General features: G+C 38.2%; 2 protein-coding genes across 2 annotated transcripts in view; both read right to left on the reverse strand.

Annotated features, from left to right (window-relative positions):
• Positions 1-9869, reverse strand: part of FHOD3 (formin homology 2 domain containing 3) — a 119558-nt gene extending 109689 nt beyond the window's left edge. Inside the window, exon 1 of the mRNA XM_067292172.1 lies at positions 9805-9869. Within this exon, the coding sequence (XP_067148273.1) occupies positions 9805-9869 (65 nt within the window). The remainder of the gene's footprint in view (positions 1-9804) is intronic.
• Positions 9870-10843: 974 nt separating this feature from the next.
• LOC106492840 (FH1/FH2 domain-containing protein 3-like) overlaps positions 10844-18083 on the reverse strand; it is a 292303-nt gene continuing 285063 nt past the window's right edge. The window contains exons 8-10 of the mRNA XM_067291169.1: positions 13707-13850; positions 11111-11349; positions 10844-10921 (exon numbers count right to left, since the gene is read on the reverse strand). Coding sequence (XP_067147270.1) covers positions 10894-10921; positions 11111-11349; positions 13707-13850 — 411 coding nt within the window. The 3' untranslated portion in view covers positions 10844-10893. The remainder of the gene's footprint in view (positions 10922-11110; positions 11350-13706; positions 13851-18083) is intronic.

Consider the following 18083-nt stretch of genomic DNA (forward strand, 5'->3'; position numbering starts at 1 on the left):
CACATATTTTTGAACTGCAAAAATAAAAGAAAACTGAATCAACTGGGTGGACATTAAGAAGCGAGCATAGGTACTCATGCATACATCCACAGAGCTCGTAAGTACAAAATGGAGGTGCTGCATGGGTATTAGAGCATCGGGTGCTGCATGGGTATTAGAGCATCTGACTTGGCAGACAGGCAGCTCCAAGGCTGCTGATAGGTGACAGCTGTGCCTGTTGCGCCAGAGACAGATGCTGAGATTCGAGATGGACAGTCACGAAAACGAGTTTTTTTTAACTCTCACCAGAAAAGCTAATCTATATAGTCACATGACTGACCTACTGCTGTGACAGAGGGTGGAAGCTAACTGAAGTCTTCACTTCCCTACAGATATCTAGTAGCAGCACACTGGCTCTACAGACCACCTTCAAACTCTAACTGGAAGCTTAAATTTAGAGATTCCAGATAATTCTCATATTAGGCCAAGGACTCTTTCCTCAAATCTCCTTGATTTCCAAATCACAAGGCTAGAAGAAGCTTTTCTTTGATTGCAAAGCTCTCTTCCTCTGTTAATCTTAACCCTAGGAAGACAGTACGCACCCAGCACGGAGTTGGGAAGGGCCAGAGGAAGGAGCTGGTTCTTTGTGGGTTCGTTGTGGAGATGCCTGTGCGGCGCAGAGGCCAGCATGCTCCCCAGCCTGTGGGAGCCATCCTTGGTCATGGGCAACTCGCATAGTGGAAACAAATGACATGCTTCGGAGAGATCCTTGAGGTTTGGAAAAGGTCTTTTCAGCAACTAAACTCGCAGTTTCAGACTTCCGGACTATCCACTGAAAGCAGATCAGATTCAGATCAGAGAAGATAGGTAAGCTCAAGGTCAGGAGAGCTGTTGAACTCAGTGGGCTACTTTTTCAACAAAAGCAGTAACGGTGGCTGTCTGTCCGTACTGTTAGAAAATAGATATTCTACTCATGGAAAAAAAAAATTGCTAGATAAATCTTTCTCAAATGTAGAAAAAGAAAATTTTTACTTAAAGATTTACTAAAACAAGAAAACACCAACTAAAACAGATGCCATTATAATAAATTTAAGACTGTCAGTCAGATGCTCAAACAGAACAGCAGACACATTTGGGAATTCATCTGGATCCTTCAGTAGTATGTTTATTTTTGTGTGAAATGAAGAAGGGATGACATGGCAAAACTCATTTTCTCTCCCACATATACATAGACATTTGGTGCCAAAGCAATAGTAGCATTAGATTAAGAAAAATGATTCACAGAGAGCTTTTCAATTAAACTAGGTTGCAGAAGTCAGCATGTTTTTCAGTAGCACTGAGAAACTTATCTTGTTTAATAAAAGGCAAATATTTATCCTGGGGTGGGGAGGGAGGGCTTCAGCTAATGCTGAAGGACCTGCTATATTCAACTAACACTAAAGCCACCACTGGGTTACATCAGTTCTATGATGAAAGCAGCAGATTAGAAAGATTTAAACAAAAGCTTTAAAACAGTGAAAACAGATTTTAGAACAACCATTGTGTTTATTTTCATCTTTAAAATGGATTTCCACTACCTACATAAAAAACAAAACCAAAACCAAACACCCAAACCTTTAAAAAGTGCATCATCAGTAATGGGAGCTGAACAAACATATAAGGTACAGTTGCTGCTCATTTGTTTCAATGGGAAGAAACCAAAGCTTGACACGGAAGCATTTATAGCCCTTTAAAATATGTGCATGTTTAAAAGGACTATAAAAGTGCAGTTTATGGATAGAGAATCGTCAGGGCATCAAAATGAAATCTAGGCTAAGGTTTTATAACTGAAGGATTATCTTTTCTCCTTTTGTAATTAAAAAATACCAAGAACACCTGTCAAACCTGCTCTGTTGATACTAAATAACTGCTCTAGATCACAGAGACATAAACAACAGATTTCCAGATTAACGAAAGCAAATAATCATCAAGGGATGCATCTACAAGTTTATTTGAACGCAGGAGCAAGGTTCATAAGATGCTAAGGCTCATACCTAACACACATAGACATATAGCCATCCTAACATTTACTACTTTTTCACAAAAGTAAAAATCAGTATCTTCCCTTTGTGAAAAACAATTTATACAGTCAGTGAGCCCTCTCCAACCAATCTCTGAGAATTAGAAGCCACATCTGCTAAAAACACCCAGCACGGGTAAATGCAGTCACAGCTAGAAGAGATGATTTTAAAAACAGGGCATTACACCGCTTGGAGGACAGTGACTCTCGACTACGCAAGAAACCAGAGCACCACAAAGTGCGACCCATCTTGGCAGTCCCTAGAGCTGAACAGCGCATACAGGGTTATTGAGTTACTGTTAACTGTTTACTCCCCCCAAATTATTCCCTGGACAGTGTTTCACTGAATGTGGTTTGAAAAAACTCAAACTCTCTTTGTACTAATTTGCAGCCAGAAACACAAGGATTTCTCTCTTCCCTCACTCCCTCACCCCCAAAACAAAGATACATCTAATAGAAAAATCAAAGGCTGTACTGAAGGAAAAGAAACAAAGTCAGAAAATAAGCATGAGTACAGAACCAGATTTTACTCTACTTGGTATCAGTGGAACTTTTTAAAGTGCAAGATATGCTTTAAATCATTTTAATTCAGAATAGCTACTAACGTCTAATACTAATAGCTCCTAACAGCTATTCAGAAGAGTACTAATGTCTGAATATAAAGCAGCTGAAAAGGGACGGTCTTGCCACAACTTCACTACAAACATTTTGGTTTGCACATGCAGTGCACATACAACTTAATGAGACAAGAGCGAATTAAATGATCTCCCTTTGATATCTGATTCTGTAGGGCTCATCTAACCTTTATTAAAGTCTTACTAAATATTTCTTTTTTAATTTTGCAGGTTATTAGACAAGGCCCAAAGTTTACTTCTGAGTCTTTCTAGATCACCCACCGAGTGAAATATATTGCAATTGCCAAGAAAAGGGAACACTGGACTCCCTTGACAAAAGGGACTTTAAAGCTATGAAGCGACCTCGAAAACAAATAACCAGGAAACTGCAAAGCTATAGAGCATTATTCCCTCTCCCTCTGAAAACCAACATATGTGCAGTTAATTACTGATGAGGAAAATTTTTTTCTCGCTCTCTTTCTAATTAAGACAAGTGCTTTTCAATATAGTTTCTTTAAATTATTTCTTTAAATTACTTTCATTTAAACTTTGACTGCCTTCCAGAGGAGCAGCTACTGACTAGGACTTCAGGCCACATTCAGTGAAGTAAGATGACCATTAGCTATTCCTACAATATTATTTTGACTGAAATAGTACAGTTGATTTCAAGACATTTACATTACTTTCAAAGCTTTTTTTTTTTTTTTTCCATTCAAACATCTGATCTGTTTTCCCTCTTGCACAGCACTTGGAAAGCTGCTTCTCTGAACTCCTTACAGGTGAACAAATAGAAAATGAAAAATGTTCCATCAAGGAGAGGTCTTTATAAGTCATGGTGGACATAATTTTACTTTCTTTTGCAATGGCTTGCCATAGTCCTCAATTTATGAGTGAAATTCCACTTTCATAGGTTGGATAGCACAATTCATAGCTGAATTCTTAAGCCCCTGTAAAACAAACAAATGCCTCTTCTGCTGCTTTTTCCTTTCCCTTCTGCTGCTGCTTCCCTTCTTCTATCCTACACTGGCAGAACACGTTCAACTAGTCTTTCAGGCAGGAGTAAACACCAAAAACCACAAGTTGAAAGAAGATGAAAACACAAGAAATGATATGGATAGTAACTGATTTACAAAGCCTCAACACGTGGCCTTCTGCATAGAAAGGAGACTAAGATACCTAATCAAGAAATAAAATATCCTGCTAATTGGCCTACATAAAGAAAACTTTGTTCAGAAAAAAGTTGAGAAAATTACAAATAAGGGAAAGCATGTTTTCTGTGCTTGCATATTATGTTGCTTGTTATCTTCAGGTTACTATTATTTTCTTATCCATAAAACATGATCAGTAAAAACTCTTCATACCTAAATAATACCTAGGTAATACTGCCACACTTTTTCATTGCTGCAGCTGTTTTACACAGGACACACCAGGGCAGAGGAGAGAAGGCAGAGGCTTGCTTAAGATACTGGCAGGGCCGCGCAAGGACTTCAGGAGTCCCAGCTCTCTGATCACTCAACAGCATTGCTGCCTTTACATCTGTATGAGCAGAGGAGGTAAAGAAACAGAATCATGATGTGCAGAGACTTTAGGAGTAATAAATACTGGAAACAAATACAGAAAGAGAGAACAAATGGTGATTTTAGAGCTTGGAACTGCATATTGGTTGACACTTTAAGGTCACTCTTATTGCCCCCTACTTCAAAGGGAGGGTTCTGCTAATGGCAACCTGCCAAAATGTTGTCTTTTTTCCTCCCGTCACATCATACGTGTGAAAATCTTTCTGGGCTTTGGAGGAACATGTTTACAAATGCTGGAAACACATCGTGGAGGTAAAGTCTCTAAGACCCATAGTCCAGTGGATAAGATACTAGCCTGGGCCTCAGGAGATAAGGATTCGAATCCTGCTTCAGTGTTACATTTTCTCAGGTAGTTCAGCAAAGCTAAATATACAGTGAAAAAATAATTAAGCTAAATCACACTGTGTTTTCATTTGCCATGCAGCTATAACCTTGGTTTAAAATCATCATTCAAGCAGGGAAAATCTACACATAGCTTTCACAGCAAAGTCCAGCGCTGACGACTGGACTCTGCACATTTTCTGAGTATAAAACATTTCCTTTCAGCAAGTCCACAGTGAACAGTACTCCTACTACAAAAACAGAGGTTTCTAGTGAAGTATTATAATTCACATAAAAACTACTGGTATAAAACTCAAACAGTAATAGGACCAGTACATGAGACAATCATCAAATTGTAACTTTTTTTTTTTAATAATTACCAAGGTATTAATGGTCAGTACCTATCTATGCATGAATGCAATCTTCTGTTTATGGTATGGAGACGTGAAAGAAAACATCTCTTAACCTGTTTCACATCATCTTCTCCACTGTATTCCTTCCACGTCATCCCAAGATTTTCTTACAAGCTGTTAAGATCACATAATATTTTATTTTTATTCACCCTCCTTCTAAATCTGTTTGACTTCATGCTTCAGATCAACCCTACCTTCAATACGGCAAATGAGAGAAACAAATGCATCTACTCTGCCCAAACCTAAAACAGCAGAACCTGAACAGGTCAGGTCTCCCTACTTTGCTGTTTCATACCTATCTGCATTCATATTACAGACGATAACTCTAAGAGATGCAAAACGTACCCGTCCTAAACTTTAAAAAAAAAAAAATCTACCACTGTAACTAGCTTTTCAATTTATAGCTGTAAATTTTTACAGAATCAAAACATTTCCCACACTGCAGTGGAAAGCCATCAGAACTTCAGACATCATGACAAGAACTAGAATTTTGCCTTGCTAAATGCTGGAGAAAATCAAAGATTAGTTATGGTTCAGGATGTCTGAAAACATGGAAATCATAAAAAAAAAAAAACAAATTTAGAAGTCTCAGCTGTATTTTGGACAAACTACCTGGCTCTACATGAAGCAAATTCAATTATCAGTTGATGGGGCACAATAGCCAAACCAAGGTCTGTGCAGTTGGACAGAAATGCAACAAGAATCCCAAGCTAAGCAGAAAAAAATTCTTAGCATCAGAGGCTCAGCTATGTTCATTGCTTTCTGGTAAAACCAAAATATATTTGGTCATGATATCTTCCTGAATCTTAGCAGTCCTCAAGCATCAGAAGCATGTCTTTTCTAACAAACAGTTCCTTATGACTTCTCAGCACAGCTTAGCCTTTATTTAGACAACAATTTTCCAAAATTTTTTAGAACTTTAAAGGATGCTAAAGCCCTCGGCCTCAGTGCACTTAGCCCAACTGTGCTCTGTCCAATTAGCCAGAGACTTGCAGGAAACTTGGGAATTCCTGCTGCTACTCTTCACTCAGAGGAAAAGTCATAAGAGCCTTCCAGATAGGACCCTAAAAAAAGTGCAATTCAGTACTTCTAGTGAGTTTTTAACTCCACAATTCCTTTGTAATAATTTAGCATTCCGCTGAAGACTTTATGGGGCAAAAGGCACTTTGTTTCCTAGGCCTGCCCTTAGGACCTAGTATAAAAACAATGTATACTTCATCGTAGGTACATAATTCCCTGCTTGGTCTTCAGCATCTCCTGTTCCATCTTAAAAGATACTTCTCCTGAAGGCCGAGTTCTTCAGAACAAAAAATCTGGAAGCCTCAGGTGAACCTCAGCAGTCACTCTTCCTTATGCTTTTTTATCCTTACAGTCTAAAGATACTTTGTTAAATCCACCTTCTGTCGCTAAATGAAGATGCAGACTTCACTCTGAGAGGCCTCTTCAATGTCTGTTAGCTTTTCTGCATGCTAGGCTTCAAATATATCAATACCAACAAGAATGTCCTAATGAAGGCTTGCTTATCTCCAGGTGAACATGTATAGTGACTAACCCTAGCAATTATTTTGTGTGTTTTTTGATGACGTAAAGCAAATTAGAGCTAGGAAAAATAGTAAAAATGAAGACTAAAAAAGGGAGTCTGGTAAAGTGCGGTAAATATCTATTCCTGGTCATACACAACTCTATAAATCTCAGATTATGTGAATACAATTAATATGCAAATCCCTCTACAAAACTTGGACAGACCTCTTCACTCAAAATGGTGATAAAAGCTGTCAAGGTAAATCTATTAGATGCTTCCCTGGGTTCATTTGCTAAGTCCAGCTGGTGCAATTCAGGTGGGACACTATGGTAGAGAAAAGGGGAATGTTCTTGGTGCAATATTGATCAAAGGATAACGCACAGCCAAATGGGAAACAGATTCACTTGAAAAGCTGGGAGAAGTAGATATTTCTGGTTCACTGCTGTGTATGCGCAGGGCCCTTGCAGAGCACCTGTTCCATTAAGACAGAACCAGGAGTTTCCCAACTCCTTGCCTTCTGCTCACTCCAACTAGACATAATGAGGACCAAAAGAATGACAACAATTTATTTGTACAACCAGAAATCACTGCATACAATGAAAACATCAATGTAGTGTTAGTTCCACTCTTCACATTTTTCCCTGATTCTATCCATTGTGTGACTGGAAAAAAGCTAGCTTTAAAAAAAAAAGAAAAAAAAAGTTTAAAAGTCTACCATTTAAGAAACAGAATGCTGAACCACAGATTGAGAGCACCGAATTTAGACCAGCACAGAAAATCTTATGAGGTGTCCACAGCAAAGCATTTAAAATGCCATAGGTTAACAGAACTGAAGTGCCCCCAGGTTTTATGGTACTTAACGTCATTATGGTAAAGAAAGAAATTTTCAGCAAAGCAAACCTGGTGGTGGTCAGGAATGGCAAGGCATATCATTTAGAAGTATGCTGCAGCAGCTACATATCCTTAAACCAACCTTCAGCCGTCCTTATTTAGTAGTCATTATTTATTTATTTATTTATTTATTCTGTAACAGACACATTAGCCTGGGCTTCAATCTCCATGAAAACTATTTTAACACCAAGCAGATTTTGGTCTTTATTTGTTTTGAGCCACATGCAAAAAAGCAATACATTTACTTTGGAGGAAAGTTGCCAAACAGATGAAAAAGGCCTGCAAGTTTTCCTTTTGGTTGCCCTTAGCATTTACGGTCAGCTTTTCCCAGCTCAAAAGCCAAAATCTGCTCTGAATTAGCCTGGCGTAAATCAGAGCAACTCCATTGACTTCAGACAGCTTTTCTGGATATAGGGCATTGTGAGACAGAACAGAATTTGGCCAATATTGTCTTTTTTTGCTTTACCGGCATCAAGGATTTTTTCTTTTTGGAAGACTTATCAGTTGACACAAAGCAGATGACTGTGGACAACCTGTTTGATGCGGTAAACAAAAGCAAAGTAACTGCCAAACCAGCTGACGGAGTTAGAAAGAAAAGAAACATGAACACTGTGGGAAGGAGAATGCTGAGGAAGAACTTGAACCTTCCACTGATTTTGGTAGCAAAGTTCAAAAATAACCAAGAATATTGCCTAAAAGAAAATTCAGCACAGTGTAAGAATGTGATTTTAATCTCTAATCACGTCCATCTGAAGTAATTCCACTGACCTTGATGGCATTAATCCACTGTAAAACAAGACAGAAATTTGCAACCACACACAAAGTGAAGAGATACCAGCAGGAGCAACACAGTAAAATTAGCATGAATACTGTTACATGTTTCCCATTGGTAAAGAATATGTAGTGAAGGAGTCTCCAATTAAAGAAACTGGTGCTCCTTTGTTCAGAATATTTTCCAACTCAGTACAGCACAGCAAAAACTTACTGCAGACTTGCAGACTTCATCCCTTCCTTGGAAAGGACCAGAGTTACAACTCAAAAGAAAGTCAATAGCGAAAGACATCTGTCTTTCTTGGAAGAACAAAAGATACTTTCAGTTTATGGACACAATAATTAGCTTTGATCCATTTTTACGGATTCTGCACTACAACAGTAGTGAGGGAAGCAGAGGTGATGTAACAAGCATATAATTTGACAAAAGCAGATGATATCTGCATCATATTTTAACATAGGGTTTTAAAATGGAATTTTAGAATTTCATTCTAAACTGCAGTAAGGCCTAAACTTACAATGCTGTATTAAAATCCTTTAAATCAAAAAATACTGCGTCAGTGATCATGTACTCAAATTTGTAAACTTAACAAGTAGATCCAGTAGATACAATGCATATAAAACATTTTTCTGCTTAATTCAAACTTTATAAATGTGCAACAACATCACATGAATCACTCGACATTGCTATTGTCCTGTGTTTAAATTTGAATGAATAGAAGCCATGAAGCTTTCCCTTTAATTGCTTTTGCTCCCAGTTTAATTATCAAGTGTAGAGCTATGGCAATATTGAAAATTTCATTCAGCATATGACATGCATCTTTGGGCACCAAAACATATTTTGTGGTCCCTAATGACTGGTGGGAAAAAAAATCACTGATTCGCTAGCTACAAGTAATACTTCCCATCCTCAGTTGGTGGGGGTGGGGGAGAGGGGAGAAGGATTTTTATTTACCTAACACTCTCCTTAAACGCCAGTCTTTTATACATTCAAAATCAGTGCCTCTTTCCTTAAAGAGGCAGGTGAATAAAATAGAGGTTCCAAATGTAGTTTTAAAACAATACATATGAACATGAATAAAAGAGAATTTAATTACTTTCCTAGAAGAGATTCCAAGCACAACTGCAATATGAAATTAAAATTATTAAATTTCTTTCTTAACTTAAATTCTGCTTCACATTAAGTCAACTGCAAGGGAGATGTAGAGTAAGACTGCCTATTTTTTTCAGAAAAGGAGGATACTTACTGAAATTATGATATGCTGGTGAAAAAATATTTCAAAGAACTTACAAAGCTCTTCTGCCACATTTCTATGATCCCATTACTAAAAATCAGCTGAAACAAATTCATTAAAAATTACTGAAGAATTTCTGCAAAATAAATCTAATAAGCAAACATTAATAATGAGAAAATGCACTGGTAAAAACTGGTGTCCCACATGACTTTTATTTGTTTGCAACAATAGAATCAACAATGTTTGTGGAGTTGAAGCATTCCCCCATTTCTAATTCAAACTCATCACTTCAACACACCAATGGTGTTTGCTACATATCCACCGATACAGACTCCCAGTCCCATTAGTAAGTCAGGAAAAGGAGGCCAAAATCATGCAAGAGGCACTCCATGCAGAGCAGCTGAAGCCCCAGTTGTACTCACACCAAAGCCGCCTCAAACTCAGCCTCAAATGCACTGTCATCCTCGTCACCAGCCTGCAAGACCATGGGGCGCTCTGCCGCCAGCTCACTACAGACCCGGCCAACAGAAGGTGATGGAAAACAAGCATGAATGTGTTGCCAAATGCAAAAATAAGCCTTTATGTCATTTATATACAACACTCACCTACTGTTTAAATTATTCAGAGTCTTATATTTTCATATTGCCTGAAGCCATTCAACTTTAGTCAATTTGGTTTGCTTTGCAAGATGGGCTGCTTTACACTAAAATGTGGGATTTTAAGGCTCTTAGCTTACACCCAGTGCTACCCAACAGAAATCCTCAAAAAACTTCCCTAATACTATGATCAATACAGGAAGTGTTTTTCACAGAGCATGCTTTGGTTTTGCAAATTGCACATCTGTCATCCAGTGGCTCAGAGATCTGGTCAGCTTTAGGTACCTGGAGCATACATATCTACATCTGAGCTAATCAGCCAGACTCCCTTTATGGTCACTAGAGAGAAAGAGCCAGTTTCAGAGCATGATTCATCTTAGATGAAATTTCAGGCATGTAGAATATGTTAGATAACTGAAGGTCTAGAAGTGCTTTCTACTCTGCACTGACTTCAAAGGGAGGCAAGATGATCAGACGTTTAATTTGGGCAAAATTAATTCCAGCCCTCTTGTGTGGTATTCAGACATGCTAAGGATCTGCAGCTCCCATTTTTTTCTAATCACGCACAGTCCAAGCCAGCTGTAATGGTATTGGCAATGCAGTGTTGCAGACTCCTCCTCAACTAGTCATTACTGTCTTTCTTCCATTAATTATAAAACACCAGATACATTCACTACTACAGTGTAGCCTCAAAGGAAAATATTCATTCTGGAATGATAATTCCAGAGAAAAAAGAAAAAAAGAAAAGAATTAACTGTAACATATACAGGACAAATAAATCTGCATTAATGTGACTATAGTCTTGTTACAATCTTATATTAGGCTGATATTTTGAATATAAAATCTGTCAATAGATGAAATTAACCTTGGTTAGTTCCCACACTGAATGCTCTACCTCATGTGGTTTGGGTCCATTTACTCGGGATAGATGGTGCCAAAGAACCTAGATATATAGATAAATCAAGTCACCTACAAAGTTTTCTTTTAACCTTTAAATATTTTTTTTTCATTTTTAATGCAATGGAAAGAGGAAGAAAAGGAAACAAACAGCTGGCAGATTAGTAAAGTGCAGTGAACATAATGGAAAGAAATAGAGGAAAAGGAAGGAGTATTCCTTAGCTCATGAACTTACTTCTCAGTAAGGTCTTCAATGCGCTGTCCGTGGCCTAGCATGAAGGTAGGGTTTGACTGACTGCACGGACTCGCAGGGGCTGATAAAGTGCTTTTGACATTCTGTACCGAGTGTCTGCGGCTCCGTCTGCGCTCCAGTCCCCTTCGCTCACTAGCACCGAGACTGGCCCTTCTTCTGTCTTTACGCCCGCTGGGAGGAGGGTCAGCAGTCTCATCTCCATCCTCATGTCTCAGTGTCATCTGAGAAGGAAAGAGAGGCAAGACTTCTTATGCAGTTCCTTTAGACATCACAGGTCTTCACACGTACACTTTAAAAGTTAACTGGTCACAACACAACTCCTATGAGAGTCACCACTTCTATAGCCATCCAAGTTGCTAGCTATCCATTAGTGCAATGTAGCAGCTCTAATAATGGAATTATATACTAACATCCTTTATAGAAAACTACAGGACCTGTAATAACAGATTTCCTAGATCTCCTATATTTTTTCTTTTTATTTAGGACTTAATTTTCAAAGCAGCTGAATAGTGTTAGACACCTAGCTGCCTTTACTTCCTTTCAAAATACTTAGGTGAAGTCTTAGCTCTACTGAAATCAACAGAAGAAACTCCCACACGTTGGCTGACTAAAGATTCAACATGTAGTCAATAACAGATTTGGGAACACAAGTGGAAATTAATGTCTATTACTTCAGAACTTATGTTAGAACAGTGCCATAATTTCTTCTCAGCCAAGAAAGAATCAACAGTTTTATACATAACTGAATCCCACTTAATATCTCTGTTTTCACAGGTCTCTCTGCAAAGTAAACAAAGAAAAAAAAAACAAAAAATCCCAAAACAAGCCTATTTCTGTGAACTGGTACCACAATGGATTAAAAAAACCCAGACCACACATCTCCTCCAAGCCACCTAGTTTTTAGGTTAGCATAACTGTTTTCACATGTGCCATTCAGCGGAAAATTCAGTATTTCCTGCCAGTTCAGAAGCACTATCAATACTGAGAAGCATATGTACAATACAAGACAAGAACGATGTTGAGAATAGGATGACTACTATGGCATTTGACAGAAACTTCTGACATAGATTGGGAGCTCATCAGTTGGAAACAGCACAGGAGTAGAATGTGGAGGTAGAACCTAGCATCTTGATTACGGCATGCCTACGGCTGTCAGTGTGACACAGGTCTAACAAAAAGCCCACAAGTGCAATCTTAGGGTACATGACAAAAGATGTTTCCAGAAGAAACAATGAAGTTATTGTGTAAAAAGTACTGTTGGATCTCATATGAAACACAGCATAAAATTTAAGTCATCATTATTTGAGAAAGACCCATTCAAATAGGAACAGTTATAGAAAAGGGCTATGTGGGTGAACAGAAGAGTGGATATTTTCCTCCTGTTTCTATTAGTCTTATTATTCTGATGATTCTTACCCGAAAAGACTTTGGCACAACGAAGGCAGGGGGATGTGTGATATTTCTGCTTAAGGGGTAAAATCTATTTAAGTGGAGAGAAAAAGGGTTATTTAGATAAAGAACAACATTAGCAGAAAAAGAAGGAATTTACACTGGTATGTCTAAATTTAGTCTGGTTGTCAAGGGAAAGCTGGTAGCCATTAAGCAATCTGATAATTTTGCCATTAGCCCTTTCAAGAGGCACAGCGGGAGCAAAAAAACAACTTTTAAGTTTGATGATCATTTTTGGAAAAGGATGTTATGAGCTGATGCCTCTGACAATAAAAATAAAAAGGAATATGGAGCCCTCTGTCATTCTCAGGTTCCTATTTTGGCTTGACTCTTCCTGCAAATTGTTGCACACATGGAATAAGTCTACTGAAGTTAATGAAGTGACATGGGTGTAGAGCTGATGAAGAAAATGGAGAATCAAATCGACCAAATTCTTTGCTGGACTTAGATGGAGAGAAAGTCATTTCACTTCATCACACCAGAACATGAATTCACATTTACGTTATATTAACTTCAGCCTAAACTTCCCCCCTCCAACACTTCCTGAAGTCTGAGAAATGGTTTAATTATTAAGAAACTGGATATCCTATCTTTGCATATAAATATTCCAGAAGTGGTTATTTTATACCTATGTGGTGTACGTGGAGTCATTCACTACTCCATTGATGCAAACTGTATAGGAACTGGTCCAGTGTAAACTCGTAAACAAGGACTTGCTGGGTATTCAACTGTGAAGTGAGCAGTATTTGTGAAGCTGTGCTCAGCTGAACCTTTTTCATGAGCTGAATACTTTTGCATGTGGTAAGAACTTGTACTTAATTCAGGATGTGTAACTAGCAGTCTGAGAAAGTTTTAATTGCAGGTAGAACTGCCTCTAAAGATGCTAGTAAATGTTCTATTTTGCCTTGAAGTATGCCCCAGGTCTAGTATGAAATGCATTTGTATTAAACATAGTCAGGTACTGTAGCAGGTCACATATATGAATGTGTATAATATGTCTAGCAACCAGATGTTTTTCTTTTAAAATAAAATAGATAACCAAATTTCACCAAGGTTACATTCCCCCCTCCTCCCAGCTTTGAAGTTTGCACAAGCTGTAAGATGCATAAAACAGGGCATGTTATGTTACCTCATAAATGTTAAATTGCTCAGCTAAGTCCAAGTCTGTTCCTTTCTTGTTCAAGTGTCTCTGTGAAATAGCTTCAATGCCTAGCTCTTCCAGACAGTCCACCACGTCATAGAAAGAGTCTTGATCTGGCAACCCCAACAGCGTCTAAGAATCAAAGGAAAAACATTTAAATCTGTTTTGAAAAGAATTAAACAAAGGTTTTTAAAAGCGGGTGGCAAGTGGTGCTATGTATGATTTCAATAAAGCACAAACCATGATGTGGGATTAGAGACACCACTAGAAAATAGAAAACAAGTGGCACAGCTTTTAACAAACAACTCTGTACACTGTGTAAAAACCCAAATAATTGGCAAAACAAATCAATGTTATTATTTCATACAAAAAAGTATGGAAAATGTGGGTCTTTAAAACACACAGTTGGATTCTTCTTGGCTTCACTGAACTACAGATTTAAAGAACAGAGAATGTTAAAGCATCAAACACAGTGATAAAAGCAAAGAGAGAGAAAAAATGGTTTAGCTAAGAACAGTGAAGCTGATTTCCTACTGATTCCTGTAACTTTGGCCTGAAGAAGAAAAAGTGCAATGCACAGCTGTGTGATGTGAGGACAGCAGGAAATATCCTGCACCATGTGCCTGCTGTCCTCCACACCTGCAGCAGAGCTGATTCTCCTAACGCACAAGCTGTGCTATGATATGGAGATATTGACTCCTTTCCTCCTTTTCAGCTTCAAAAGTCTTACAAAAGGTATGCTGACTCCTTAACTCCAGTAAAATATTAAAAGAGTTACAAATTCCTAATTATGGGGTAAGTTCTCACCAACAACATTAAAGAGGAGTTTTTGCACACTGGAAAATAACTGATGCCAATAAGTAAAAGTTATTGAACATGAACTTCTTGAATCTAGAGCTTTATACGGCACCTGATCTATGTTTGAGAGAAAACACTTTTCTCACCATAGTCTAGTTTCCCATTTTTTTGATGGATTCAGAAAACCCAGAAGAAACTGAAAGTGGTCTTCTGCAGTATACCATGTACTTCAAATATTCCATGGCAGGGTAGGAAGCAGGGGTGGAATCAACCCACTACCACAACTGTACTGCAGAGGTATGTATGGGAAGAGGACATGGGCATCAGACAGCTTTGTACATTTACAAAGTGAACAGAGACCACTACTGTCTTGATTTGCTATTGTTTTCTACTCAACTTGTGCTGAATTTATACTGTTCTTTATGGATGATTCAGGAATTTGAGTCTAATTCTGCTCTGCATTGATGTTAAGCCAAAATTACTGAATGTATAGGGCAAACTACTTGCGGAGTAGCATGTGTGTCACTGCAAGAGTCAGTCGGTACAGAGCCACTTCTGTAAAATAAGGGAGAGTGCATACTTGAAGCTCAGCAGTTATTCTGGGTTAGCTCACCAAGGAGACACCCATTCTGTGGCAGGCTCCTCTCTCCTAACTTTAACTATTCAGTCATCTAGCATAGGCTACTTATCTGTATTTCCAACTGAGGAGAGAAAGAGCAAGACAAAGAGAGAGCGCATGCAAGAGCCAAGCACTCTCCAGAAAGATTTCATCCCCTTCGCGAATGAGATTGAATGAATTATGCTCCCAGAGTGCTGCTTTTTGAGGCATGGCATTTCCAAAGTTACTCAGAGCAACACAATGCAGAACACAAGAGCTATTCTGGGCTACTTCCATACACATAGAAGCTTTACTTTCAGAAGGATTGGTCTGACTTATGTGAGTAGCAAGTGATAGGACCAGATAAATGAAATGCCCTGTACTGTTTAAGCACCTCTTTCCAGTGAAATGAGGCACTGGAAAAACATGCATCAGCAAGGGTTTTGTTTTGTTTTGTTTTGTGTTTTTAAATAAAACACGACACAGCAATATCTTCTTCAGTCATTGCGGGACTACAATCAGATCTGGTGAGGTTCAGTCAGGGAGCACTGTAGCATGAATGCTCAGCAACAACACAAATGAAGTGTTAGGGTTATAAGTTCAGGCTCTAATTAAGAAGTCACCTCTGTCCAGAACACTATTTAAGCATATGGTTAAAAACTACTGAACACAAGGCAACTAAATCTTACCTTAACAGTGCTAAAAATAGGTATGAGGTATGCTTTGTTCTTTCCTGAATTGGCACCTAGCACTGAGCAGAAACTTGAGGATTCAGCAAATTAAGCTGTTACACTGTAAATTCAATGTGGAATGCAAATTCAATGAAATGTAAATTCAAATTCTCATGTAAGAAGTAGACAGCAACTATGCTGACCTGAGTGTCTTCAAGCAAAATAAAATGTGATGTTTCATGTGCCAAAGGGTAGACAAACAACCATGTCTCTGTTTCTGTGCATGTACTTGCTAAAAATTCAGGAAATGGCCTTGAGGTTTATGTTATGGTACCACTAGCTTAGACCAAAAGTGGGATTTTGAATCTGAAACCCTTCAGAATTCAGGTGTATGAAGGAAACACGATTCTGAATGTCAAGATTTATTCCTACGCCTCTGTCCAATTGCAGTTCCAGAAAACATCCTTGAATTAAGGAGAGCTTGTTATAGGATTTTTGTTTGTTTGTTTTGCGATTTTACAAGTTGCTCTCAAATCCTTACAGGAATGTCTGCTCAGCTGTGAGCTCTGTCGTTAGCATCTGCTTTTGCAATGGTGAGCTAAATTAGAACCAAAACCCCAGCCTGAGAGTTATGAGCTTGATGTATCTTCTTAACCACATTTTGACCAAAACCAACAACAGATTTTACCTACCACCAACAGTAACAGTCTCAAAGAAAAGAAAGGCAAAAAACCTGTGGTGAGGTAGTAGGGGCAGGGGGGGAGCGGGGAGTTCAATAGGAATATAACCATCAAATGTTTTCCTAGATGATCAAGCCTATTAGCATACACAACCAGTAATAGCATAGTATTCTTCTGAATATTCAATATTCAGAAACCAGACTTAAATTAGCTCTAGACTATGCCTAGCTGCAAACTGAAGGGCTCTCTCTATTTGCCATTTTTAAAATGTGTAGTCCTGGATGGCACTCGGCAATAAAATTAATAAGTATGGTGTCTTTTGTCATTACAAAGCAGTAATAGTATAAAGCAATGATGCAGACCACAGAGTCTGGATAAGTATGTTAACTGCATGTGAAGAGGTCCAAGTCATAGAAGAAAATTGCTCTGGTTACTAAACATCCAAAAGATTGAGCTCCACTGGAGGGCTCACACACTAAATAGAGATATTATCTAAATTTTACATGATATGATGAAATGCATTACATAGTAAACAAGCGTGCTTAAGGATATTAGTCAAATTTTCAATTGCTTTCGGATAGGAAGAAGCATCTCTCATGTGCATGTTTTCCCGGGAACTACAACTTCTTCTGAAACATCTGGTGCTGGTCCCTGCCAGACACAGGACACTGACCTAAAAAGATCCTTGTTCCAGTGTGGCAGTTCTGATGCACTTAAGACAGGCCACAGAAAAATGAGGTGCCAGGTGCTGTATTAACACCACACTGGCCTGAAACAGGACTTTTTCAGCTACAGCTAAGGGACCACTGGTAGTACCCTACATTCCTCCTAGTAACCATTGGCCTGGAAGCTGGTACTAAACTTCCAGTCTTACATTGGATCTGATAAAATACATTAAGTGCTATCTGAATATACATGTATTAAAAAAGTATTGATTTTGACACATCTAGTAATAATTTTATCTACCTATTCATTTACTTTTCAAACAACTTCACCATAGTAATTTGTATTGCATGATACCAGTGAACAAATGCAATACAACATACAGGTGAAAAGAACAACAGTAAGCTTACAGCTACAAAGCTATCAGTGTAATTTCAATTATAAAGAGTTTTTATAGCAAATTTGAAAAAAAAACAGTAATCAAAGTATAGAAGCAAATGGTCAAATGAATTAAATACAACATGGAATTTTCTTTCTATATTTGAAGACTGGTTTCGTTTATATAAAGGAAACACAAAAGGTTTAATCTATCTGGACCACAGTAAAACTTCTGTGGAAGTGCCACATAGGAAACTAGTTGTTAAAAGGAAGAAAGTAGGGATTAGTATAACAGCTAACAGACCGCAGGAACCAAAGGGAGATAACAAGGGTTATACTGGAACTATAAATAACCTGAAGTATCTGTACTGGGACCAGTCTCATTTAAGAGATTCATTAATGCCTAAATCCCCCGAAATTAAGAGTAGATTAATGACATCAGTTAGCATGAATAACTTGGTTAAGCATCAGCAGAAGAGAGGGAGATGATAAAAGGACTGGAGCAATGGCTGTTCAGGTGGGTTTTGTACTCATGAGCAGTCTGTAAATCTGTACTTGGAGAAAGAGAAAGGAGTAG

This window comes from Apteryx mantelli, chromosome 2 (assembly GCF_036417845.1).
Source record: "Apteryx mantelli isolate bAptMan1 chromosome 2, bAptMan1.hap1, whole genome shotgun sequence".
In the NCBI taxonomy this organism is placed as follows: Eukaryota; Metazoa; Chordata; class Aves; order Apterygiformes; family Apterygidae; genus Apteryx; species Apteryx mantelli.